Below are 24,705 nucleotides of genomic sequence, written 5' to 3'. Positions count from 1 at the left end.
ACGTGCGTCACGACAAATTCCGGCAGATCAAGTCCTCAGCACTGTGTGCACGTGACAAGTGACCTTGCTAAAAACAGCGAACAGATTCCTCGCTTGTGTGACACTCTAGAAATGACAAAACCATAGTGACGGACAACAAATCAGCGGTTGTCGGGGCCGGGGCCGGGGGAGGGCGTGACTCCCAGGGGTACCAGGAGGGGGTGTCTTTGGGGCCATGGGGCATCCCTATTCCCACGGTGGCGACACGAATCTCTACGTACAACCGACCCCACGGAACTTCACACGAGATGGGGAAGAGGATGAACGTAGAAACGGGCAAAATCCACATCACGGCTTGCAGCCTGGCGGCCCGGCTTGCGCCAACACGGGCTCTGGGCCTGAGAGTGCGCCACGGCCCCGGGAGCCGAGCGAAGGGAACGTGGGAAGGATCGTAGCGGTTCATGTACCTTCTTGTGCGTCTCAAATTATTTCAAAAGAAAAAGTTTTTAAAAATGAGCAGATTCAACGAAGTAAGAAGTGATGCTGCAGGCGGCCTGCAGGCGCCAGGAACGTCTCGGTGGCGCGTGAACGGTGTTGCGTGCGGAGCGCGGCCGAGGTCCTGACGGGTCACCGCTGGATCCCGGCGCCTGAGACACACGTGGGGCCGGCCGGAGCTGTCTGGCTTGAGGTTTCCGGGACAGGGCGGGCACAGAGGTGGAGGAGGGCGACCGAGCTCCCCTGGCCGGGCCCCGCAGGACTCAGACACACGGGGAGACGGGGGGCACGCGGAGGCACCCGGTGGCAGCACCATTCCTGTGCCGCTGTGACCACGGCGTCCTTGGCACCCACTGCCGGCAGGCCCAGGACCTGAGTCCCCTGAGACCGGCCCTCAGTGACTCCCTCCTTCCGGGGTGTGTTCCTGTGTCCAGGGTCCCCTTACGCCGCCTCCCCTGCGGCTGGCTCTGCTGGGAGCGGACCTCAGAGCATCGGGGTGCCTGGGGCGCCCACGGAGGCTGGCGGGGAATGCCAGTGGGGAGGGGAGCAGGGGCAAGACCGCGGGATGTCGGGGGGTGGGGGACACAGCGAACCAGGGCACGGGTGTCCTGTCTGCATCCACTCAGCACCGTCCAGACCCACCGTGGGCAAAACTTCGTCTCCCGAGAGCAGCAGAAAGTCTTCAGCATAATGAAAAACGTCTCAGTTTTTAAATGCCGGCAAGTATCTCAGAGGCCAATAAACGGTCCGGGCTGACGAGTCCCATCTAGAGACGGCACGGTGGCTCCATGACTCCCGGCTAGTGTCCCCGGCACCAGCTCAGGCTGGCCTGGGTGGCCCTCGTGGCCCACAGGATGATCCCCCGCAGGGTCTGGGGCTCCAGGCTGTCAGATGGATAGTTGACATTCTTACTGGATGAACAGCATGGACTTCTACTCCAGAGCAATCGGCCGGCACCGCTGAGAAGCCCTTCCCGGGGTGGGCAGCATGACGCTAGGACGGCTGCAGCCCGGAGCCACCTGCCCCGAACACGTCTGCTCTCTGTGCCTCTATCGGCCAGCCATGCTCACCGGTACGGCCCAAATCAGGAAAACCGAAACAACCCTGATGAAATGGTCAGCTTTTCCCTAAGCATGATGAATGCGAGAAACGGACAATTACCAGTGACGTTAAAGGTACCATCCCACCCTTGAGCGAACAGGGCAGAAGACCGCAGGCCCCAAGCCTCGAAACGGTCCTGCGTCCACATACTGATCAGAGGACGTCCGACTGCCCAAGGCCACGAGGACCAGGCTCCGTCAGGCTGACATCTTTCCCTGAGCACACCTTCCCTGGGAGCTGATGGCAGAAGGTCCTAATGGTGCAGACAGGATGTTGCTGGGCTACAGGACAAACACGGATGTGCCGTGTTGTGCCTGTCTGTCAGGGCGTTTGCTTAACCCACATCTGTCCACGTGAGGCCACTTGGTCTGGGCCTTGCTCCCATCATAACCTGGGGTAAAGGTGTAGGGGGGTGGCCGAGCCTCTCCCACCTCCAGGTGCTCCCAGAGAGAACGGAGGAGTCGAGCCGGCCACACCTAACTGCCTCTCCCGCTTCTCCTCCGGGCATCAAGGGCAACGGCTGTAGGGCAGCAGGACGTCAACCCTCGGAACCCAGGAGCTTCGGGTGCCTGTTCTCTGTAGCCTGGGTGGGTGGAGACTCACGACAGCGAGGAGATGGGAGCTGGGGACCCGTGACACCCAACGTGCATTGCACGGGAAGACACTCCCTCTGGAAGCTCCATCAGGCTCTCCCCCTCCCGGAAGACAGGAAGGATTTCCGGGAGCACGGCGTCCCGGCCTGGCTACAGGGGCAGGGGCGGCCCGGGTGGCAGATGCGGGCCAGCGGCTGGGAGGTGCCTCTGAGGGTCCCAGAGCCACCAGCAGGAGGAACCACTTCCCCGCAAACAGGAAGGCAGCAGCGACCCCGCTGATCCGCCCGGCTGGCGTATTTGAACAAAAGTGTTTATTTCAGGATTCAGGGCACTGTCGCCTCCTGGGTGGGTGGCCTCCCGGGGAGCCGGCCACCTGCAGGCATGGGGAGTGGGGGCCGCCCAGAAGCGGCTGTGTTCTGACCGCGGCGGGAACAGATGGCAGAGTCGTCAGGCAAGTCAGCCATCCCTGGGAGAAACGCGGCGACTTGCACATTTGGATGCGGGTATTTATAGACATGACGGAAAACACACCATGAGCACGATCGCTAGCGGGCCCAGCTCGGCCACTGGGTAGTTCACGTCTGGCGCTCGGGCTTCGTGAATGAGGGCCACGTGGGGGGCCGTGCCCGGTCACCGGCGTCCGAGCAGGGCCGCCGTGGGTCATCAGAACAGCAGGCGAAACCAGGGAGCGCTCCAGGCAGCCTGGGAGCAGCGGCTGTGTGTGGCGTCCTGACGTGCAAACGGGATTCGGGAGCCGCTTCTGAGCGCCACACGCCTGCTGCATGCCAGGCGCTGCCGGGGGCTCTCACGCATTCTCGCGGACCGTCGGGGGGACCCACGGGGTAAGGAGGTAGGAGCCCAAGGCAGAGTAAGGAAATAAGGCCAAGGTGCGCAAAGGCCAGGGTCACACCACCAGGCAGTGGCCGGACGAGGCCAGGCCTCTGAGTCCAGGCTCTGAGCTGGCTCTAGATCCTGGACCCCCCGCTCACTCACGGGGGGGCCCCTGCTCACTCACGGGGGGGGTCCCCACTCACTCACGGGGGACCTGGAGGCAAGTCAATCACACAGCCTCAGTGGGCCTCGCTGCCTTCACCTATAACATAGGGCGAAGCACGTGTTCCAGAACCCAGTGGCAAACTGCAAAGTCAGACCCTGGGGGGCAGGGTGGGGACTCCGCTGCAGAAGCTAGAAACCTTCTACCCTCCGTGGGCAAAGCCTCAGCACGGACACTGCTGGGGGTGGGGGATCGGGTATCCTAGTAACTCAGTCACCCAAGCTCCCTCACACACCCACCCCCCCGGCCGGATGTCTCTTTTCAGCACCTTGGAGCCCATGCAAGTCTATCAAAATCCCCTACATTTCACCATTAGTGGGGACACTCAGTGTCGTCGTCCCCGTGACCCCACGAATGAAGGAATGCCTTCCGCTGCCAGTTTCATACCCGTCTGGGTCGGCTCCTGCCTGCAAGCAGAGCCCATGGGAAAATCCACGGAAGCGCGTGGACGGGCTGAGTTCTAGAACGTCTGCAGGATGATGCAATCTTGACACTGAAACGAACCGCGTCGTAGCCAAGGGGAGACTCCGGTAAGGGAAGCCGTCTCTCCAGTTGAGGTCTTACATCCTACAGTGTGTGGACCCAGCACGGCTAAAACACAAGTGTCTTAGACATTTGCTTTGGTTCATACGACTGAGCGTTTCCCCAACTGTCCAACTTAAATCGCACTGGATTCTAAGCCGGCGGGTCTGGACCACTGGAGTTTTCCTGCTTCGGTACGGACACCCTCTGTCACGTGGCTTTACAGGGGCAGATAAGCACCGATCGCTGGCGGGACCTCGGAACTCCTGAATCGCCTTCAGGGGTAGTACCAACAGTGAGCGGAGGCGGCGGCATCGGGGACACAGAGCTGGACTCGGGGGGTTGGTCCCGGGGCAGCCGAACTCCCCACCGTTGGAGCGAGCGTGCCGTCCTTGTCCCTACGCACGTCGCCTTCCAGCGGAGACTCAGGAGGACGGGGCTGCCGAAGCTTCTTCCGGGGGGGCAGAGACCCCAAGCCGACCACGATTCCCGGGGCAAAGAGGATTCTCAAGACACGGAGGATGGAAAACGTTAATGATGAATCTTCAGATTCTCGACGTGGCTAATCCTCTGTCACGCTTCAGGATCACAACCGAGACGTCCTGAGGATTCTAGAATTCAGGCGGGGCAGGGACGATGCCACAGCTCAACCGCGTTCGGCTTCGTCTCCTGGGCCTGTGACGCTGTCCCGGCTTCTCCTGTGGCGAAGTGTCACTGGCTACGGCCGGTGCACAGTGGACACAGAAGAGAAGGTAGGAGCCGTCCCTGCCGCAGTCACGGGGAAGCCCTGTGCTCCGCACACAGCCACAGGAGGCAGGGAGCCCGGGCGGGGCGCTCCCGGGGGGCCTTCCCAGGTGGGCGGCGGGTGTCGCCGACAGGAAGCGACCTTTGTGTGTGCAGCGTGAGGCTGCGATGCGCTGGGGAGGCTGGCCTTACGCTTCACCTGACAACCAGCTCCAGCTTTCCGACGGGACCAAACCCACGTGCTCCTTCACCCACATGCGCACTCAGTGCCACGGGGTCACCAAGTAACCAAGTGTCCTAACGCCCGCCCAGCAGGGTGACGCCTCCCTGAGGGCCCCGCGACACGGTGCCGGCACATTCAGGGACCCGCGGAAACGTTCTCGTTTTAGTTTCCTTGAAAACCAGGAGTAAAGAGAATACGGGAAGAACGACTCCAACCTGGACGATAGCCCTCTTTACGCCCACGCAGATATACGTAAACGTGACACTTGATGTTTTCACGGGGCCCAGGAAAGTCACAACGCAGCCCGGATGCTGGGTCCCACCTCTAGGAAGGACCCCACGCCTGTCTGGGTTGGGGGAGCGCGGTCTGCTCTGGAAAGTCTCCCCAGATGCGACCCAGGGATGAAAGGAGCCCGCGAGGGTTCCTTCCTGGCTGTGACGAGTGTCTGGTGTCGCGGGCCATCTGATGCCTCATCCCGGAGCGGACGACCAGCAAGCTGGGGGCAAAGCAGTGAGGCGCTAGGAAGACGCCCCGGGGGAACAAGCCACAAAGCAGCCAAACGCACACGTAAAGCACACGGCACCGACACCGGTGAGAGCAAGCTCATCGCGGGGGTGGGGGCAGGAGGGGGGCTCCCCCTGCGACGGACCCCAGAGCCCGTCCCCTCCCACCCCACGGAGGGGCGCTGCTCCCCTGCACACTTTCCTCAGCCGCCGCAGACGGTGCCACCAGGGGGCCCGCCTGCCCTTGCAGCCCGGCTCTGCTCTTGCGAGCCGCGTATCCCCGGGCAGTTGGCTCAGTCTCTGTGCCTGATTTCCAACCGGTAAAGAGGATGCCGATGGTGGCCACCTGACCGGGTCCAGTGCCCAGCGGGTAGTGGCCACGTGGTATGAGGGACCGTCTCCTGCTGTGACGCACCCGCCAGGGGAGGCGGGGCTTCTGAGTCCTGCACTGTGTGAGCTAATTCACGACTCAACTCTCGCCGCAGTGTTGCTGGTAGGAGAGCTGAGCCCGGCTCCCAGGGAGGACGGGACAGGGAGGTCCCGGGAAGCCAGGCTGCAACGCAGCGGCTGAAGGGTGGGGCTCTGGCACCAAGTTCCTGGGGTTTGAGTCCAGATTTTACTTCCTACTAGCTTGCCTTGGCCAAGTCACTTAAACTGACTGTGCCTCATTTTCCCCTGGGTCGTCATGGAGATGAAGTGAACATGTGCACCAAGCCCTAGATGTCCCTAGATGCATCCCTAGAACGGCACTTGGCACGGAGTAAGTGTTCAATAAACACTATAGTCACTGCTATTACTGTCATTGCTGTTAATCGATTTTAAAACATTTTCTTGCTTCTTTGTCTTGAAAGAACTCCCTCACGGAGGGATTAACTGACACTACCTACTCCTGGGCGTACAGAGTGCTCTGTCGGGATTCTGGAAAAGCTCTGTTCTGTGTTAACTCCCGACACCCATCTTTGCTAAGCCCCGAAGCCAGCCCCGACGATTCTGCGGGTGCTGGGACTCTGCACACGTCCTGACCGGGAACAGACACAGCGCCCCTCTTGCCGTCCCCAAACATCCTAGCCATTCACTCATCAGAAAACGGGGCCTGGGACACCCACAGAACCGGCTCCGAGCACAACGGTGTTCTGAGGGGTTTTATTTAATGTGTTTTTGGAGGCGATCCTTACTACTCCTGTTTTCTGTCTCACTGGGCAAGGTTGGGGGCCTGTTCTGGGCTGTTCTGCTGAGTAGAACACCTGGCCAGTGGCAGTGACCAGCGCGCGACCCTCCAGGGACACAGACACGTTCCAGCACAAGCGTGTGGCACGCCACAGATGTTCCTTGTCGACCCTTCTGGTAACGGTGAGGGGGCAGAAGGGGTGGAGGTTCGGGTCACTAACGTGCTGAGCCACGGATCGGCTAAGATCCCAGAGGGCTGGCTGGTCCAACGTGCTGCCCTTCTCCAGACTAGCCTCGCAGACACTGACCAATGCTTCCCAGACGCCAGCTGCATCCGAACTGGGTCCCTCCCAGGTTCCCGGCTCCCTCCTCCAGAGCGTCTGACTCCACAGGTTAGGCAGGACCCGACAACCCGCATTTCTAACAAGCCCCCAGGTGATGCTGACACGGCCAGCCTGGGAACCCCACTCTGAGAACCACTCACCCCCAAAGTGGGAAAAGCGTCCCTTCCGTGAATACGTGATCCGAGTCAGAGTTTCGGAAAACGCTCAAAACCCTGATCAGAGGGACACGCGGCTCCTCGTGTTCCCCGGGGGGGGGGGGGGGGGGGAGGGTTGGCGGGGGGGGGTCATTGAGAAGCGTGGCAGCTTGTTCACGGAAGAAGGTAAGCCCCCAGCACAAACACAAAGGCGGAGCGTTCAGGGGCCAGGATCGAATCCCCGATGACCGACAGAGAAGCTGCATCCTGGGCTCTGGGCCCTGGGTCCCGTGAACGACCCGAGGGCAGAACGAGCCCCACCGACTCCCACCCCCCCACCCCCAGTGGTCATCGGGGCTCCGACATGCCCTTCCAGCCTGACCGTTACAGCCTTCGCGGAAAACGGGAGACCAGGTTCGCTGGGCCCGCTCAACACGTGCGAGACCAGAGCTCGCGCCCCCGGGGCCCCCGCGGAGCCCCCTGCAAGCGGCTCCCCGAGCCCCCAGCCCCACTGCACCAGGAGGAACCTCCAGCTGCCGGCTCCGGAGGAAGAGCTGGGTTGAGCCGGCCCAGGGACCCGTGGGCGCCCCATGCACGCGGAAGGCATCGCCACGCACACACGGGGACACGAGGTTCCCTCCAATACCTGCATGCTGTCCAAGGCGTTCTGGGCGGAGCGCAAAGCAGGACACAATCACAGGAAGGTGTTGTGAACAAAAGAAGACAGAGGATTCTCAGCACATCTGCACGGCCTTTTCCATTCGTTAAACCCAAAGCACGTTACGATGCTACCACGTCCCAAAGCATGCACGGCCACCGGCGCCGGGTGGCGGGGCCTCGGCGGGCAGCTCCAAATGCGGGTTAGAACAAGAGACATGAAATCAGCGGGCTCCGGGTGATGGCGGAGGAAGCAGACCTGCGGCCAGGAGATGATGTGAATGGCAGCGGGGGTGGGGGTGGGGGGGGTGTTCAGGCAGGGGCGGAGATCATCTGTCAGGGAGCAGCAAGGCCACTTGGGGTCTGCGTCCACTCTCTCAGGTTGTGTATCTCCCACTGCCATTCGTCACACTCACCCCTCCAGATACTCGTTAGCTAACGGACGCTCTCAAAAAATCAATTCTAACACACGTGATGGTAGCGAAGCAACCTTTCCCTGCGGGAGGAATAGACGTTGAAAGGCAACGTGAGAGACGTAAGAGGTGTGCACGCGGTGGTCCGTGGCCGCCGGTCCCCTGTGGGTGAAGGACGAGGTCATCTCGGGGGACAGCCGCGTCCCGTACCTGGGGATGGCAGGCCCGACGTCACCCACGCCCGTGCGTCTGCAGCGAGGGGGTCGCTAACCGTCTGACCTGTGTCCGCGTAGGCGGGAGGCCTGGCGTGGTCGTTACTCCCATTTGTCACGCACAGAGCGTGCAGGTGGCTGGGCCTCGGGGGGAGTCTGAGTTCCGTCCAGACCCGCCCATCCGCCACTCCTGGAGAGCCGTGGGGCTCCGCGCGAGGGACAGAGGTGCGGTCACTCCTCCCAGGACCCCACGCGGGTGGGACTTTGCACAGCTCGCTGCCGAGCCCCCCGGCGCCAGCAGGACCGGCTGCAGGGAGGCCCCACGCTGCGTTCACTGGGGGCGGCGCTGAGGCGGCACCTCGGATGCCGGTCACCGCTTTCATCACCGACGTCGTCCCCCTCCTAGCTCTGCAAATGCCTCCCCAGATACCACCTGCCAAAGGCTTCCCCGGGATCAGCGCCGGCCCCTAAAGTGTGCCCTGCACAATTCACCTGCGGGCAGGGCGCCCAGGGGGGTGGCCCACCTGCTCTCTCTCCTCATTCCCGCGTGAGAGCGCGACCTCATCCTCCCTACGTGCCACCCGAGAGGCGCCCGCAGGGGACAGCAGGTCCCATCTGAGGCCCCCGCCCCCGGGGCGGGCGGCGTGGCCACGGGGACGTGGCTTCGGCCCGCTTGTGCGTGCGGACCCCATGCAGGGACGGGTGCACCGCGCTACTGACCGGCTCCCAGTGGGTGCTCGCAGCCGTCGCCCGCTTCTGGGAGGCGTGAATGCCATGCCTGTCCCCGGGCCCGCCCACCCCCGAGGGCAGCCGGCTGACCCCGGCACTCACCTCTAGCAGCTGGACGGCACCTTCATGCTTTCTCTTAGCTTCAACCTGAGCCTTTTTTACGGCAGAAAGAGAAAAGAGTCAAGGGTTAAAGCAGGGGAAAGAAAAGACCCTCAGACCGATGTCTGGATCATCAAGGCACGAGTCGCCGCCTTTTCCCCCCTAAGAAGCCCCCCCAGTGGTGAGGAGCTAGGTCGGTTTTGAGTTCTCTCTCCTCCGGAAAAGACGGAAGGAATTCTGGCCGGCCGTGATGCTCTTCGTAAAACCCAGAAAGCGTGCCCCGATCTGGCAACGAAGGGACGGGCCGGACGGAGCACAGGGCGAAGGCCCCGGTCCTGACAGGCGGCCACACGCGAAAGGCAGCTGGACCCAGGAGAGCAGGACAACCCTGCCTGCCACCTCAGAGGGCATCACCGTCTCCCCAGGTGCCCTTCACGGCCCTCCACTGCCCTCAGCGTCATGCAGACTTGACCCGCAGGTAGCTGAAGGTCAGCTACAGTGTCCCCGGGCCCCAAGGACAGGCAGAGACGGGGGCCCCGGGCATCTGGCAGGCTCCCGGCGGCTCAGCCTATGGCGGGGGCGGCCTCCTCAAATTACTTGAAGCAAAGCCATCTGCTTCACAGAATGAGAAATGTTACGAGTTTCACTAAACCAGTTTCCCAGGACGGCTGCTGCCTGAGCCAAGTGGAGAGTTCACGCAAAACCGAAACGTAACGTGATCGTCCTTCGTCCCCTCTGGACCCGGGTCTGGCCTCGTGATGCCAGCGAATGTCTGCCGCCTGCCTGCCTGGCACTCACGGCCCCCTCTTGTAGGAAGGGTCCTGAGTGCTCTGGGGCCACAGCCCCCGGACTGTGAGCAGAACAGCTCTGGACTCCACTGGCTGTTTAAGGGCAGGTGTGCAGCCAGGTTACAGCAAAGACGCCTTGCCTGGGGATGCTGGGGGAGAGGGGACAGACACCCCAGGCCTGCTGGACCCGAGCCGGAGTCAAGGACAGTGTGGAGCGCCACAGCTGTCGGCCAACATGAGGGGCGAGGCTGCAGCAGCCAGTGGCCTCCAGCTGGACACCGAAAACGAAGCCAGCGCAGAGGAGAGCAAAGGCAGGAGCGAGCTGGATCCAGCCGCGTCTGAAGCCCATCTCGGCCGCGTGTTCGACTGAGATTCCCTTTCTGTTTTCTGTCCCTCAAAACCAAGAGTCCTAAGGGACACAACCATCAGCCGTTTGAGAATACAGCATTTCCCGCTTTAAAGCTGGAAGCACTGAGGTTCGGTGAGAGCCCGAGGCTGAATCCCACACCGGGAGGGAAAGCCTGTCCCCACCCGCTGTGGCCGCACGGATGCCCCCTCACACTGGGTTCATTCCCAAAGGAACTGAGAAGTGGGTCTTTGGAGAGGTTTATCTCCCACCACCAAAGGCACCTGCCTCAGAATTTCGAGCACTAGTGAAGGATCCATGTGTTCAACTGAGATTCACAGCTAGAACTCTCGGTTCTAGAGCAACGTCATCTCCAGGCGCTGGCAGAGTAAATGGGGACGGGCCACCCAACATCTCAAGGAATCCAGGCAGTGTTATCTTAACAGCCTCTCGGGAGGAGGCGGGAGCCCGGCTTCCCGGCGCGTCGGACACCATGAAGCAGCCTGAGGTTCCTGCCGACTCCACCCACAGGCACCTCGTGGGCGCCAATGCCCCAGGAGGGGCTTCAAGAGCTGGGGCAGCGAACAGACTCCCAGATTAATTACACTGTTCTTGAATTCGGTGCCATCTTCAGAGTGCTGAAAACCGTTCCTTTCAAAGCAGAAATGAGAGCCACGATAAATAACAAAACGGTAAAAGAGACAGCCATCCGGAGAACGTACAGAGATTATATAAATAACCCCACCGTTGAGCCAGTTGAGTCAAAGATAGTTTCCAACTGGCAGGATGAAAAATAACAAAAAACCCCAAGGCGGTCTGTGAAAACTCCGCCAAGTTTGCGGTAATGACTCGGTTTCCGGCTTCGAGAGAGAATCAGGAGTTCGTTTTCATAGGCTATCGCGAGCTGGGCCGTTTGGGCAATCAGAATAGATTGTTAAAAGTAACAGTTAAAATTGGCAGCGTTGAATTCTCAAAACATCTAAGCAGCAGCTTAAGCGAAGCTCATTTCGGGGCCACCGTGAGCTTGCGGGGAAGCTGCGACCTTCACGCAGGCACCGTCTCCTACAGAACATGGTGACTCTGGAGAGGGGCCCAGGGGCCCGCTGTCAGAGGAAGGGGGCTGTCGTCCCGCGGACCGAGCGTCCAGGGCAGTAGGCTCTCACAGCGGCTTCGAGGGAGGCACAGAGGTGCAGACGTGCTGAGGTCAGGTCTGGACCCTGGGCTGGGACGGACCGCACACCTGACGTCCCGTCACCGTGGCGACTAGCGGGTGCTGGTGAGGATGTGGCAGGTGAGGGCATCGCGGGTGCTGCGGGCAAGGGGCCGGCAGTCACGGAACCGGGCTGGGGGCTACAAGGAGCCTCACATCCGAGCTGAGGAAGCGGATGAACAGACACGGGTACGCCGCGCGTGCACTGCGGGGGCACACAGGACTGGAGCAGGGGCCCCACTGACTGAACGCAGGGTCAGGGTCGGTCTGTGATCCTCTGTCATCCACAACAGCGAGATCCCAAGCATCCAGGAAAAGCACTCAGACCGTAGGCAAAGCACGGGTCACGACGCGCATGGTGGGCTCAGCTTCTCTCACGGCACAATCTGGTGACAGCGCAGGGAAAGCCACCGTTTCACACGTGGGAGCAGCTCTGAACCACAGGAACATCGGTCAGGTCTACAGATGAATTTTAAATACGGAAAAGCCCTTCCTTAGACTATCGTCACGGCTATTGTAATCAGGCAAGGACGTCACTTGCACAAGAATTCCAAAGTCTGAAGCAGCAGAGAGGCTGGGGTCTGGGCACCGGTCACCTAGAGAGGGCTCGGGGTCTGGGAACCAGACCTCTGGGGGACCGGCGCTCGCAGGTCGTGGGGAGGGCGGAGCCACGTCTCCGCGATCCCTTCCACAGGCGTTCACGGATCACGGCTCTTTCCCCGTCCAGTGCCTTCGGCGCCTCGCTGGCCATGTTTGCTGAGCACCTGCTACGTGCGGGGCGGTGTTCTGGGAGTGCAGACGCTCCCCTCCGGAGACAGACGATCGGCAAGTCTATGGCAGGGAGCAAATGACACATCGCTCCAGGGGGCGGGGGCAGGGAGGGGAGCCCGTTTCAGGTGAGTTGGCAGGGCAGACACTTCAGGCACGAAGGTAAGCCAGCTCTGCATCATCCAGGGACCAGGCATCCCAGGCGGAGATCCGAGAGGGGGCCGATCTGGCGTGGCCAAGAACAGAGAGGCCAGCGTGGCCGCAGCCTGACAAGGGAAGCAGGGGTCGCGGGAGACGAGGAGGCCGGGAGCCGGAACTCAGGAGAGGCGAGCAGGCCTCCCGGGCAGTGGGTCAGGGTCAGTCGGTGGTCCTCCACCATCCACGCACGACAGGACTTTGCACATTGAGAACGTTCAGCGTCGCTGTCCCTGGCCTCTTCACACCCTGCCTCCCTCACTACTGTGTCACCAGCCCCTGAAACGTCACCGACACAAGGTGCTTGATGATTCCTGAATTGTTCGTTGAATGGATGAAAGCAAGGATTCTGGACTGAGCTCTTGGCCCCCTGACTTCCAGGACAGGTGTCCCACAGCAGAGCCCAGGCCCCTGGCTGCCCAGAGATGGGGCTGTGCCCTACTCGGCTGCCTTTTGTATTTTTAGAGTCTGCCTCCCCCCGGCTACCAGAGCCACGGGCCGGCCGGATGGCCTTACCGTACCCAGATCCTCACTCCGACAGTCTTGGGCACCTGAATCTCGCTTCTGTCGATTCGGCGACGTTTCCGCTTCCTTCTCTCAAGCACCGCGTTGGGCAGATGGAAGAACGGAGCTTCCAGGGGGAGGGAGGCTCCCCAGGGAAGGTGTGGGTCCCGGGTCCCCGCCAGAGGTGAGGCTGCAGCCGCGCGAGAGCCTCCAGGTACCGCCGCGTTTCCAGGGAAATGATACACCTGCCTCCCCCAGCACGTGCTGCCCAGCAAGGAAAGGGACACGGCAGGACCCAGGACAGCGGACCATCCGGCAAAGCAGAGACAGGTGTGAAGGGCGGCCCCCAGACGTGGGCGAAGGGCATCCCAGGCCCAGCTCTGCATCCCCAGGAGAAACCGGTGTGGGTGGAGGGAGGCTGGGGCTCCAGGCAGGAGGCTCCTGGGGCGAGTGGGGTTAGCGCCTCCCCACGGGTGACCATCCTGAGAGGACCTTGGCAGCTCTGGCAGAGAGTCTGGGGGAGAGGGAGGGGCGGACACACAGAACTAGGCAGACCAACAGAAAGAGCCAACTAACTCCAGGGCAAAGGCAAGGCCGTGCACGAAAGGACACCCCGCCATTTGCAGAGCCGGGCAGGGCAGGTGAAGAGCAGGTCCTGCCGAGGCCGCCGTTCAACTTGGGATCTGTGCCGAGGCACCGAGGGGTCAGGAGGAGGGCTGGATGAAGGCAGTGGGTTCGCAAGCCAGCGTGGAGAGCTAGTGTGGCAGCTGGCACACGGTCAGCGCTTAGACCCCCAGGACCAGACGGGGTCGCCCCGGGAGCCAGCGTAGACGGGAGAGGAGACGTGGTCTGCGGGCCGAGTTGCGGGGAATACCCGGGACGTTTATGGGGGATTCGTGTGGATGGAAGATGACCAGAGAGGGCGGTGTCCCAGAGCAGGGAGGGACGGACCACCCAAAACTGCTCTGGGTCACGGGGGATGAGGACAGAGGGCCGGCCCTTGGCATGACGTCCCTCTGTGGGCGACAGCAAGAGCCACTTCACCGGCAAGAGGAAGGTGGGGGTCCGGTGGGGAGCTGGCTCAAGAGAGCCGGGGAGCTGTAGGCAGACGGGACACCCAAACCGCCCTGCTGTCTCCCGGGACTCAGCCTTGACCGCGGATGGTTCTGGTACTTTTACTGCGGTAGGGGGACAAGAGCCAGACCTCAGTCGGCCCTGAGCCTTATGGGGCAGCATCCTGGCCTGGCGGGTTCAGCGCAAATCCAGCTTGTACTGCTTACGAGCCGTACGGCATTTGGCAAGTTCCTTGACCTCTACAGAGTTCAACTTCCTCAATTCAGAAATGGGGTGATGATGCTGGTACACGCTGTAGGGTCATAACAGGCTCGAACCGAGATCACGCTTGTTAAACACCGTCCCCGGCCTCCTTTAGGGTAAAGATGCCATTTGTTTCCTTAGCCCTTTCTCATTCCTGTGACACGTGACCCCGTGACTTCCCAGCCCCAGCGTCCCCCCTCCCCGCCCCCGACACTGGCCCAGCCTGTCCACGGGTCTTTGCGGCCCTGCGATGTTTACGTGGAAACGAAATGCCCCCTCCACGGTCTTTTTCCCAGAAAATGAAAACACGGACGATGGGTCACCTGAGGGCGTCACGACATCCACGGCTGTTCCTCCACGTACAACCCGGAGCCCCTCCTCCCATCGCGATGCACCTGAGCCTGGGCCTCAGCACGTCCAGAACCACATCGGCCACGGCAGTTTCTCTCCAGATCCACACTGATGTCTGAAGCCCAACGAGCCCAGACCAGCCTGGACATCCCCGCACGCCCCTCCCCCTCCTACCACGGCCCATAAGCAGACCGGTCACCCTCCTGATTGGTACTGGGATGTGTCTGCGTGTCCCCTCTGCAACTGCTGCCCCAGTCCCGGACACCAGGCTTCATGGCCGCGGCTGACGGGCCTCCCTGCCTCTCCACACACCAATCCCCAGCGCGATGCTCGAAGAGGGTGCATCAGACCCGCTAACCCCTGCCTCAACCCTCTGCCTCGGAATGAGGTCAAGCTCCTGCAGAGCACCTGGGGCTCGGCGGCACCTGCCAGGGATGCGCCCCCTGCCTGCCGGGCATGACCTGTGTCCTCCTGGGGCCTCCTTCCCCGGGCACAGGGGACCCGAGCACTCATACGACCCATGCCTCCCACTGACCTAAGCTTCACGCTGGTGGGGCCCTGCCCGGAGGCCCTGCCCTCAAGACCTTGCTCTTCAAATGCTCTAACACTCAGAGTGGTAGGAAGTTACAGAATCCGTACTGTGCTTTGCACGAGTTTCTCCTCCTCTGCTCCCACCACTGGTGAGGCATCAGTGGGTCCAAAATAGAGACTGAGATGAATGCAGGGGAAGGAGACAGGAATGTGGACGACGTGCCGGGGAAGAGGAATAACAGGACCGGCTCTGGTGCACGTTCCCTGGCATCAGATGCTTCGTAAATAAAACTCCAGGCTCCCGGAGAATGCGCTGCTGAGAAAAAGCGACCTGCCGCCCTCCTGGCAGGATGTCTGTGTTTCCGCAGGGTCACTGTGTGTGCAGGAGGCGCCGGGCCGGGGCTGCGGCTTCCAGGGCCCCGGGGAGCAGGTGCCAGCAGGGCAGCTGGGTCCAGGCACCCGAAGTCCCTTCCGTGCGGAGAGCCAAGGAAAGAGCAATGTCGCTGCCCGGACGCCCGCGAGCAATACCTTTCTGGACGGCGTGTGACGCAACGTCGCTTCTCGGTGCGCCAGCCAACTTATCACGGCAGGCGGTACGGCCGACCGTCCCCATCAGCACCGGCTTCGTGACGTCTATCCTCGACACGCGGTCCCAATAAACGAGTGGAGAAGCGGCCTCGGGCGTTCCCCACCTGGTGCGAAGCATGCTCCCAGGCTCCTCGGGGAGAGGCCGTGCCGGCAGATTCCTTCCCATCGCCGGCCGGGTGGGACACGGGGCCTCGGGAAGGCCCCAGCCCTCGGACCCCAAGCCCCACGTGGAGAGAGACACGAGGACCATCGCCAGTGACGGAGATGAGGCGGGGACGCCCCCCGATCTGCTCAGTCCTCCCCTCTGTTTTTTCTTCTTCCTCCTCGTTTCTTAACCTCTCCTTCTCTTCCATCTTTGTGCTCTCTCCCTCTCTCTTCCTCTGCTAATAAGACCATGCTGTAAATATTGCCCTGAGACTTGGTTTGCTCAGTTAACGACAGACACATCACAAAACTGTCCCCAACGCAGCGGATGTAAACCTGAATTACTCCTTTCAAGATGACGCCGTCCTGGTCCGCGGTCCGGGTGTACCACAGTGCAAACCCCCGCCCTCGGAGGGGGGTTCCCCACCCCCAGCCCACACAGAGCAGTGCAGAAAAAACAAACGGACTTGAACAGGGCATTCTGCCTGAATGGAAGGTCGCAGGGTCAAGATCAGCGCCGCTGGCAGGCTGCTCGTGCCCAAGGCTGAAACCACGCACACCCGCAGCCGCCACTGCTGCGTGTGGGGAGCGTGCTTTTCCCCACAGGCCCGCCAGCGTCGCGTGTCCGCGGGCAAGCACGGGAACCTGGGTCGCTCAGGGGAGTACAGATGTCCGAAACGTCCCCGCAGCGGGGGAAGGAGGGGAGCCGCCCTCTGCCGGCCTGGGAGGGAGACTCGGGTGGGCAGCCCCCCGCCCCGTGCCCCCCGCGCCCCCCGCCCCGGGCGTGCCCTCCGCTCACCTTCTGCAGCAGGTCGATCTCCTGCTGTTTGGCGTGGAGAACGGCCAGGGCCTGCTCATGCTCCAGCTCCAGCTGCTGCCGGCGTTCCGCGGCCTCGCGCATGTGCTGCAGGGGGACAGGGTGAGGTCGGGGCGGGGGCTGGGAGTCCCGCTCTGGCTGTCCCGGCCCCCTCCCCTTCCTGGGATGCCAGCAAGCCCTCCCCCCTGCCCTCCCTTCTCTTTCAAATGCCACGGGCGCGTGAGCCGAGGTGAATTCCTCCCCCGTCTCCTGTGAGTGACAGCCAGAGGTTAGAGATCTCTGCCGCCACGGTGGGTCTGGTTCTGAGCCTTTTAGGGTGACGTGGGCCCTGTGATCCTCCTAATCTTCTAGGAGACGGGCACTATCACCGGCCCCATTCTACACGGGGGAAACTGAGGCACGGGGAGGTTGTCCTCGCTCATCACTCAGCTGGCAAGCGGCCGTCCGGGGTTCAAGTCAGGCTCGAGGGAGCCTGGGTATCTCGGGTTTGGGCACTGTCTGCTGGTGAAGCCACACTGGCCTCTTCCTAGCTGCTGGAACTTTCCAAGCATCTCCGGCAGGTGCCTGTGGGGACAGCACAGATACCGCGGTGGCAGCACAGACCCGCCTCTGCATTTCGGGGCAGTGAAGGGGCAGCACGCGGCACCGAACAGCCACGCTGCCAGGGTTCAAATCCCAGCTCTGAGCTTGGGCTGGTGATTTAACCACTTCGTGCATTTCCTTCTCTCACGAGCATCAGCCATTTGTCAGCGGCCAATTACCGACAAGTGACGTGACTGGTGCTGATGAGTCAGTTACGAGCAGCCCCCGCCCCTCAGAGCTATTGCGCACGTCTCACGAGTGGGGAGCAGCGCCTGACAGCGTCCCGGGTCACCTGCCGCCCGGAGCATCACTGAGCCCCATCCGGCCCCACCAGCCTCGTGCACGTGGCGCGGCCCTAAGCCCCGCGCCGCCGCCCTGGCAGCTCCAGATACACGGGGAACCGTGGAGCCTGTAGGCAGCAGGGCCTCTTCCCACGGGACAGGCGGCTGGGACCACGGCACCGCTAAGACGGCGGCCGAGAAGCAGCTTCGCCGCCGTCTACGGAGCACTCGCTGTGCTCACACCGCCCCTGATGCTGGCGGCAGCCAACGGGCCCAGAGGAGCCCAACAACTTGCCCAGGGCCACACAGCACGGCCACGGCAGCGCCTGAAGCCCTTCCCGGGGGTGTCAGGCCTCAAAGTCACGGCCCTGCCTACTCACGGACCTTTCCTGGCTTGGGGCCGCTACCAAGAGCCGTCTGCACTGTGAAACTCCACCCGGGGGCTCGGGAGCGTTTTCAGGCTCCCAGAGCCAACCTGCTTTGCGTGAACAATTAAGCGGCTGTTTAATGACACCATTGTTCCAGCTAATTTCTGTGCTTCTGTTTATTTTGGATTCGGCACGGCCACGTGCGGCCTGTGTAATCTTTATTTAGCGCCGGGAAGGAAGTGATTAGTGGAAGGAGGAAACCACTTTGCTTACGAGGGTTCAAGGCTTCGTGAGAAACACGCAGCGAACACGGAGGTGGTCTGAGCGTGCGGCCGCGGGGTGCGGGGTGCGGGGTCCGGGGTCACGGGGTGCGGCGGGGCCGCGGCCCCTCCGTGGGCTTCTTGCCCGGACGCCCAGGGCACGAAAACCACGGGGACAGAAAGGGCTTCCACGCGTGTCAGGCTGATGAACCGGTCAGCTGAAGGAGCTGTCCGGAATGCACACGTGCAGACAAACACGTGTCCCTCGCGGGTACGGCGTCTGGGGTCACCGTGATGCCACGGCAGGAGAACACAGTGGCGGGAACTCGGATCGCACGTGTCCCTTCAACCCCACCCCCACCCCCCCGGCTGCCTCCCTTCTCAGCGATGCAGCTCCAGAGGCATCCACCCCCTCGCTCCCTGCTCCTTACCCCTCTGCTGACACCCCCCCTCCGACATCCCCCAGGACGGTCCCGCTCCACTCCTGCCCGGAGCCCCACGCCTGCCCGCCTCCCTCCCTCCTGCGTGGTCCCTCAACACAGGGGGGCCGCCAGACTCCTTCCCGTGTGGCCGTCCCGCATCACAGCTGGACTTGCCATTTATAAGCTCACGCTTCCGAAGGAAACGCTTATGTCTTTGCTGGTAGCCAACTGCCCACTCACCCTCTCCACGTGCACGGACAGGAGGAATCTCAAATTTAGCCTGTGCAAAACCGAGTTCTGGGTTTTCTCTCCCAAACCACCCTCCTCCCTCCCCCCCAGGCTGCGCATCTCGGCAATGGCACCACCATCCACCTGTCTCTCCAAACAGCTGGCTGTCGTCCCTGGTCCCCTGTCCCTTCCCACTCAACATCCAGAGCTTTGCGAGATCCTTCCGTTTGCATGATCTTCCATATCCGCCACCGCCAGGCCAGCCGCCGTCACCTCTGACCTGGGTCGTAACCACACACACGGCTAGCTGGTCTTCCTGCCCCCGACAGGCCGCCCCCCCCCCCCCCCCCAGTGAGACCAGGGTGTGCCCTCCAGGACAGAAGTCACCCCACGGCTCTATGTGTCCACCCGACTGCGTAGGGGTGCCCAGAGAGCTGGGGAAGCGTTCCGTCTGGGCGCTTCTGGGAGGGGTTTCCAGAAGACACTGGCATTATGAACGGGTGGGAGAGGAAAGGAGCCCATCCCGCCATCCACCCCTCTGGGGACCCTGAAGGACAAAAAGGTGGCAAAGGGCCAATTCGCTCTCTCTGCCTGTGTGGAGACACATCCGTCCTCCTGCCCTCGGACACCTGTGCTCCTGGATCTCCTCCTTCCAGACTCGGGTCGGGACTTCCGGTCGGACCTCCAGACTCAGACTCGTGGACCGCAGATCAAGGAGCTTTTCATCCTCCATGACCGCGTGAGCCAATTCTTACGCTAAATCTCCTCTCACATACGCACCTGCTCCTGTTTGAAGCACTCAGTGGGTGCCAGAGGCTTCTAGAACAAAACCCAAACTCTTTCCCGCAGCCGACGGGCTCCTCTGTGACAGGACCACTTCTCTGCCGCACGTCTTACTTCCCCCTCTTCACTGCGTCGGCCACACTGGCCTCCCCCCAGCTCGCCGTCGCACATCACAGAGCGTACCAGTCCCAGCGCCTGAGATGCTGGCCCGTGTCCCCCCGTGGCTGCCCGCCCCCCCACAGCACTTATCCCGGCCAGAGATGACTGCGTTTGTACGTTTCCCCTCTTTCCTCCCTCCTCCCGCCTTGTACTGAGGTCCTGAGGCCGCCGGACACACCTCGGTCGACTGATACCCGCAGGGCCTAGGGCGTCCCTGGCCCGCGGCGTCCGGAATCCAAGGTTGTGTGGGAGCCCCGCCCCTGCGGCCCCGCCCCCCGCCGCTGGCGGTCTCCGTCACCACTCGGCACGTGACGTGACGCGGCACCACCCTCACTCCCCGCGCATCATCCGCACCACCTCGAATGGACAGACGCGGTATCCTTGCCCCACACGCGCCACCTGCAACGTTCTGCGTGGCGGCTCTCTTCTGCTCCGTGCCCTTCTACTTCTGGGCCAGTCTTTCTCGAAGGCTACAAACGAACGGGACAGCCACAAACACATTCCCGTTTTACTTCCGACGTCACCCCTCGACTCAATACTTGACGTTCCAGACACGAGGTAGAAGGGAAGCACACACGTCTTCGGGTCTATCGTTCGCCTCTGTCTTCCCGGTTTCTGCGGAGACCTCAGCGGGCGGGTGACGGACGAGCGGCTTTGACATCGTAGCCTTCCCCGCTTCCCTTACCGTTCAGGCTTCTCGATCAGCCCCTAGGCAGGCCACCGAGTGCCCCCACGGCGGCCGGCTTTGGTGTCCCAGGAACAACTTCGAGGTCATTTCCGCCTCCCTGACTCCGATTAGGGTGGTCCCTGTGCCCAGGGGTTTGCTTCCCTCCTAACTATTCACACACCCACCTGTGCCCCAGGCCCAATCAAAGTTCACCTTCTCTGGACCGACGCGGAAGCAAGCAGCAACAAAACACAAAGACAGACTCTTCTCGGTGACCTCATCAGAGCTCCGTGATTCAGCCATGCCTGAAGCTTCACCTCTCTCTCCTATTTCCTACTTTACAAACTAATGCTTTTCCTCTCTTGTTTCTTCGAAGTATTTGACAAAAGTTTCGGTGAACTTTACCCCAAATTGTCCAAACTAAAATATTTTTCAACAGCATTTACGGCTGCCACAAAATTTAATTCCATAATGTCTCACGTTATGCACTGACGCTTCATGATTTTTTAGTCTTGCTTCTCAAAATAAAGAGACAGCTGGTGGATCATGACAGCTTTGGGGCTGTTTCAATTCCCTGTTCTGGGGTACGAAACAGCCAGAGAGCCAAAGGAGCTTTCCAGAAGCAACTGACACCGTCTCCGCAGCAGAAAGAGTATAAACTGGAGGTCAGGGACCCAGGGGGACAGCACCCAAGCCCTCCTTGTCCTGTACGTTGTGCAGATACGCCCTTCTCGTCCCTGCAAGCAGACTGCCGGCCTGGTCTTCCCACCCCAGACATCGGCATCCTCGCCGTAGCCAAGCACGAGTTCTGGAAGGACTGCTGTGCTAAGCGGTTCACACACACGACCCACTGCCTCTTCACAACCACCCCTGAAGCAGGCAGTATTTTCACTCCCATTCACAGAGAGGGAAACCGAGGCCCAGGGAGGTGAAGCGACCCGCCCGACGTTGCCCGGCGAGGAAATGATCGAGCCAGGACCTGAACCCAGACAGCCCAGCTCCCCGCTCCCCAGGAGGCTTCCCAAGGGACCCTCCCGTGCTCGTGGGAGGCTCCCTGCGAGAGGAGCCGAGGGAGCCCTTTGCACGCACCGCCTGCGAAGCGCTCAGGCCGCTGGACCCACGTGCACGGCTCCCGGGAGACGGTTCACACTGTCACCCCTCCCGTTTCCTGAGCCGAGATGATTCCGGCCGTCCCCGGGAGCGCTAGGGGCCACGAGTTCTCACGGAGTCTGAAAACCCCGGCCCTCCCCCGAAGACAAAGCTCCGCCAAATTCCCAACATTTGCCCTCACTTCCTTTTACCAACAGCCTCCCAACGGCAAGGCCACGTGCTGCGTTCCACCGGAACGTTTCGCATCTAAAAAGTACCAAGGGTTATCCGCCACGGCAGGAAACGCCTGTCGAGAGCGCTCTGTCTGTGGCGCGATGTATTTCTCAGGTGGCGACGCCACAGCTGGATGTCGACATCAGCGCCAGCACTTAAGTGGCCCGCCTTCCCGGCGGGAGCCTGGGCGCCAGACAGCGCGATCACGCGTGGAGCAAACCGCGCTATCCCTCCGGTGTCAGGGCAGAGGCGGATGCGTCTTCTGCTCCGGGTCCTCCCTGCCTGCGCAAAGAAGTTACGGAAAAACCGATTTCCCTCCACGAGAGTTACCGGCGACGCGCTGACCACCACATTCGGGCGGCCGGACGCGCAGCGGCAACAAGGTGCCGTTTCTGCACACGCTCTCTTTCCACACGACACCTGGCGGCGACAAGAGCAGCATCTCCCGAGCTCACGCCTTCAGACGTGAGGAAGGGGAAGCGCTTGAAGCTGTCTGTCCCCCGGGTCCTGTGACGTCCTGTCCCATCTCTGCAACTCAGACTCGTTCATGACGAGAACCGGCACGGACACAGAGCCGCGTACGTTCTGGGAGCTGAGACGGGTCTTAGCCGGAGGACCGGAGTCTCGTGCTGCAAAACACTGGGAGGTGGAGAAGCCCCTCTGACAAAACCCTGGTTCTCTCCCCACTCCCCACGTGTCCTTAGTCCCGCGGACTGGCCCCCGCTCCCCATGGGACCCCAGAGGAGGCAGAGACACAGGGACAGGGGCACTCGACCCGAGCAGAGTAGTTCGGGCCCCTCCTGCCGGTGCCCAGCGGCCCCAACTGCGGCAGGCGGAGGGTACGGTCAGCCAGAGTGCACGCACGGGGCTCTCGGGAAGGGGCCTCCCTGGGCCCCGACACGCCTGTTTATCAAATGGAGGCAAAAGCCCGCCTTCCCAAGGCTGTGGCGAGGACCAGATGAAGTATTTACTAACTCGAGGGACCTACCCAGAGTTATGTTTAATGTAACGACCAGTGTGTTTTCAGTGTGCCATTTTATCACCTGTTCCCATTTTTTCTGTCCTTTTTCGTTATTCTGCTTCCCCTTCCCTGCCTTCTTGTGGGTTGTCTGGACGGTTTCCAGCATTTTACTTCAACGTATCTATTGAGCGTCTGGCTATAAATTTTCATGTAACTTTTAGCGGTGGCTCCAGGCATCTCAATACACACGTTTACGTTTAAGAAACCTACTCAGCGGCGCCTGGGTGGCTCAGTCGGCTAAGCGTCCGACTTCGGCTCAGATCATGATCTCACAGTTCGTGGGTTCCAGCCCCACATCGGGTCTCAGAGCTCAGTCGGGAGCCTGTTTCGGATTCTGTGTCTCCCTCATTCTCTGCCCCTCCCCTGCTCGTGTTGTGTCTGTCTCTCAAAAATAAACAAACGTTAAAGAAAAAAAAAGTCTACTCAGAACGATAACGCACCTCCCAGGTGGAGTGTGGAAACGGGAACACAGCTTACTTTCCCGTTTTACGTACTGGTTGTCTCAGGTATGACTAAATCCAAATACACGAAAACCCGTGGAGAGGTGCTCAATGTTGAGAGTCTAAACGCACAGGTACATGAGCCCTGGGGAGGTGACCCATGAGTGGAGGTTTGGGGAACGGGGAGGAACAAGGCATTCCATACACAGGGAATGGTGTGTGCAAAGGTCCCGTGGTAGAAAGAATCGAAGCGAGCGTGAGGATAAAGGAAGGCTGGTGTGACCGCGGCCTGGTCAGGATGAAGAAGGGCTGCGTGCTTCTGGACACAGCAGCTGGGTGGGCGGGAAAACGGAGAATCAGTGAGGCTGGACTTCTCATTTTAGTGGCTGTGGGCTCCTGCTGAGACGTGCTTTACCTCCTGGATACGTCCTTTCACTTAGCCAAAAATAATTACAGGACACTTATTCCGTTAACGAACAAGTCAAAGATGAGTTTTGTTCTCGTGAAGCATACGTTCCACCAGTGGAGGAGAGGTGCAGGAAATAAACAGGCAACCTAGCAAATAAGTCAGAGTTTCAGGGACCGATAAAAGCTGGGGGGCCCCCTCAGGCCGGGGGGGGGGTGTGCAGAGGGGAGAAGGAGGGAGCAGAGACTCTACTCAAGCTGGAGCGGGAGGTGACGTGTGGCCGAGACCCACAGGACGACAAGGCGCCAGTCAAGCACAGTTTCAGGGAAAGCTCACTGAGGCAGCAGCCGGCCTGGTGTGCATCTCTGTCGTGCAGGGGTACACGGGCCGGGTGGTTAGAGGTGAGGGAAGCGGGCAGATCTGGAGCAAATGAGGCAATCCCCCTGGCACGGTCCAGTGTGCACGCAAACCGGCACGGCACAGCCCTCACTTGAATACACATTTTGGCCGCTAGTGTGGACCTGACTCAGTTTTCACGGACGGCACGCTGATCCGAAGTATCCCCTTCGCTGGTGCAGAACAGGGCAGGACACGCGTGCGTCCACACCACCAGCCAGCGAGCACGCGGCCGCTTGCAGAGCCTCTCCCCACGGAGATGGAGGTGGACAGGGAAGCTTCCAGAGCAGCAAATTTCCTGTTTGCGGCTAGTGTCTGAACATCTAGACGATACTATCGCTGTCTGGATCAGGCCCATCCAGGGTTTTGCTGGAGACGGAGCCCTAAACATTATTCTCATGTTGCAGAAAAACCCCGGAGGGTGTTATTGGTGTTTGAGAATCAGAACTTAGAAAAGGAGCCAGAAAACGTTAAATACAGCTGATAACGGCAGCAGGTCCAGGGACGCATGTCCACGGGCAGGTGCAAGGACACGGGAGGGGCACGGGGAACGAGCCGCGGATGAGGAAGATTACTTGTTACTCTGAGAATCACTTATTAATCCCAGATAATCAGTTGTTCGTTAACAAAATAAGCCTTAGATTACGTACGTTTAAATGGACTAATCTGTTGATTACAAGAACAAAATCTGGTCCTCAATGCTTTTTCCCTTTTCCTTTGAATCATAAACCATAACACGCCGAGTTTAATTAATCAAAAACATTTTTGCATGCTCAGGTCAAACTTGCAGACTTGGCACAGGGTGCCGTGAATTCCAGCCGGTCACTGAAGGGAGACTGAG

At 61.0% G+C, this 24,705-nt stretch overlaps 1 protein-coding gene and 1 long non-coding RNA gene across 2 annotated transcripts in view; one reads left to right on the top strand and one right to left on the bottom strand.

The window, feature by feature from the left end:
- The window catches only part of RIMBP2 (RIMS binding protein 2), a 96,513-nt gene that overhangs the window by 51,468 nt on the left and 20,340 nt on the right, over nt 1-24,705 (bottom strand). Inside the window, 2 exon segments of the mRNA XM_053901887.1 lie at nt 8,973-9,023; nt 16,511-16,615. Of these exon segments, the coding sequence (XP_053757862.1) occupies nt 8,973-9,023; nt 16,511-16,615 (156 nt within the window).
- On the top strand, nt 4,221-6,010 carry LOC109257599 (uncharacterized). Its single transcript, XR_002076048.2, has 2 exons — nt 4,221-5,302; nt 5,845-6,010. It is a non-coding gene; the product is annotated as an uncharacterized LOC109257599 (long non-coding RNA).

This window comes from Panthera pardus, unplaced genomic scaffold (genome assembly GCF_024362965.1).
Source record: "Panthera pardus isolate Hobbes unplaced genomic scaffold, ASM2436296v1 HiC_scaffold_14, whole genome shotgun sequence".
Lineage (NCBI taxonomy): Eukaryota > Metazoa > Chordata > Mammalia > Carnivora > Felidae > Panthera > Panthera pardus.
The sequence above is the reverse complement of the archived record's forward strand: the minus strand, read 5'-3'. Positions and strand labels throughout refer to the sequence as shown.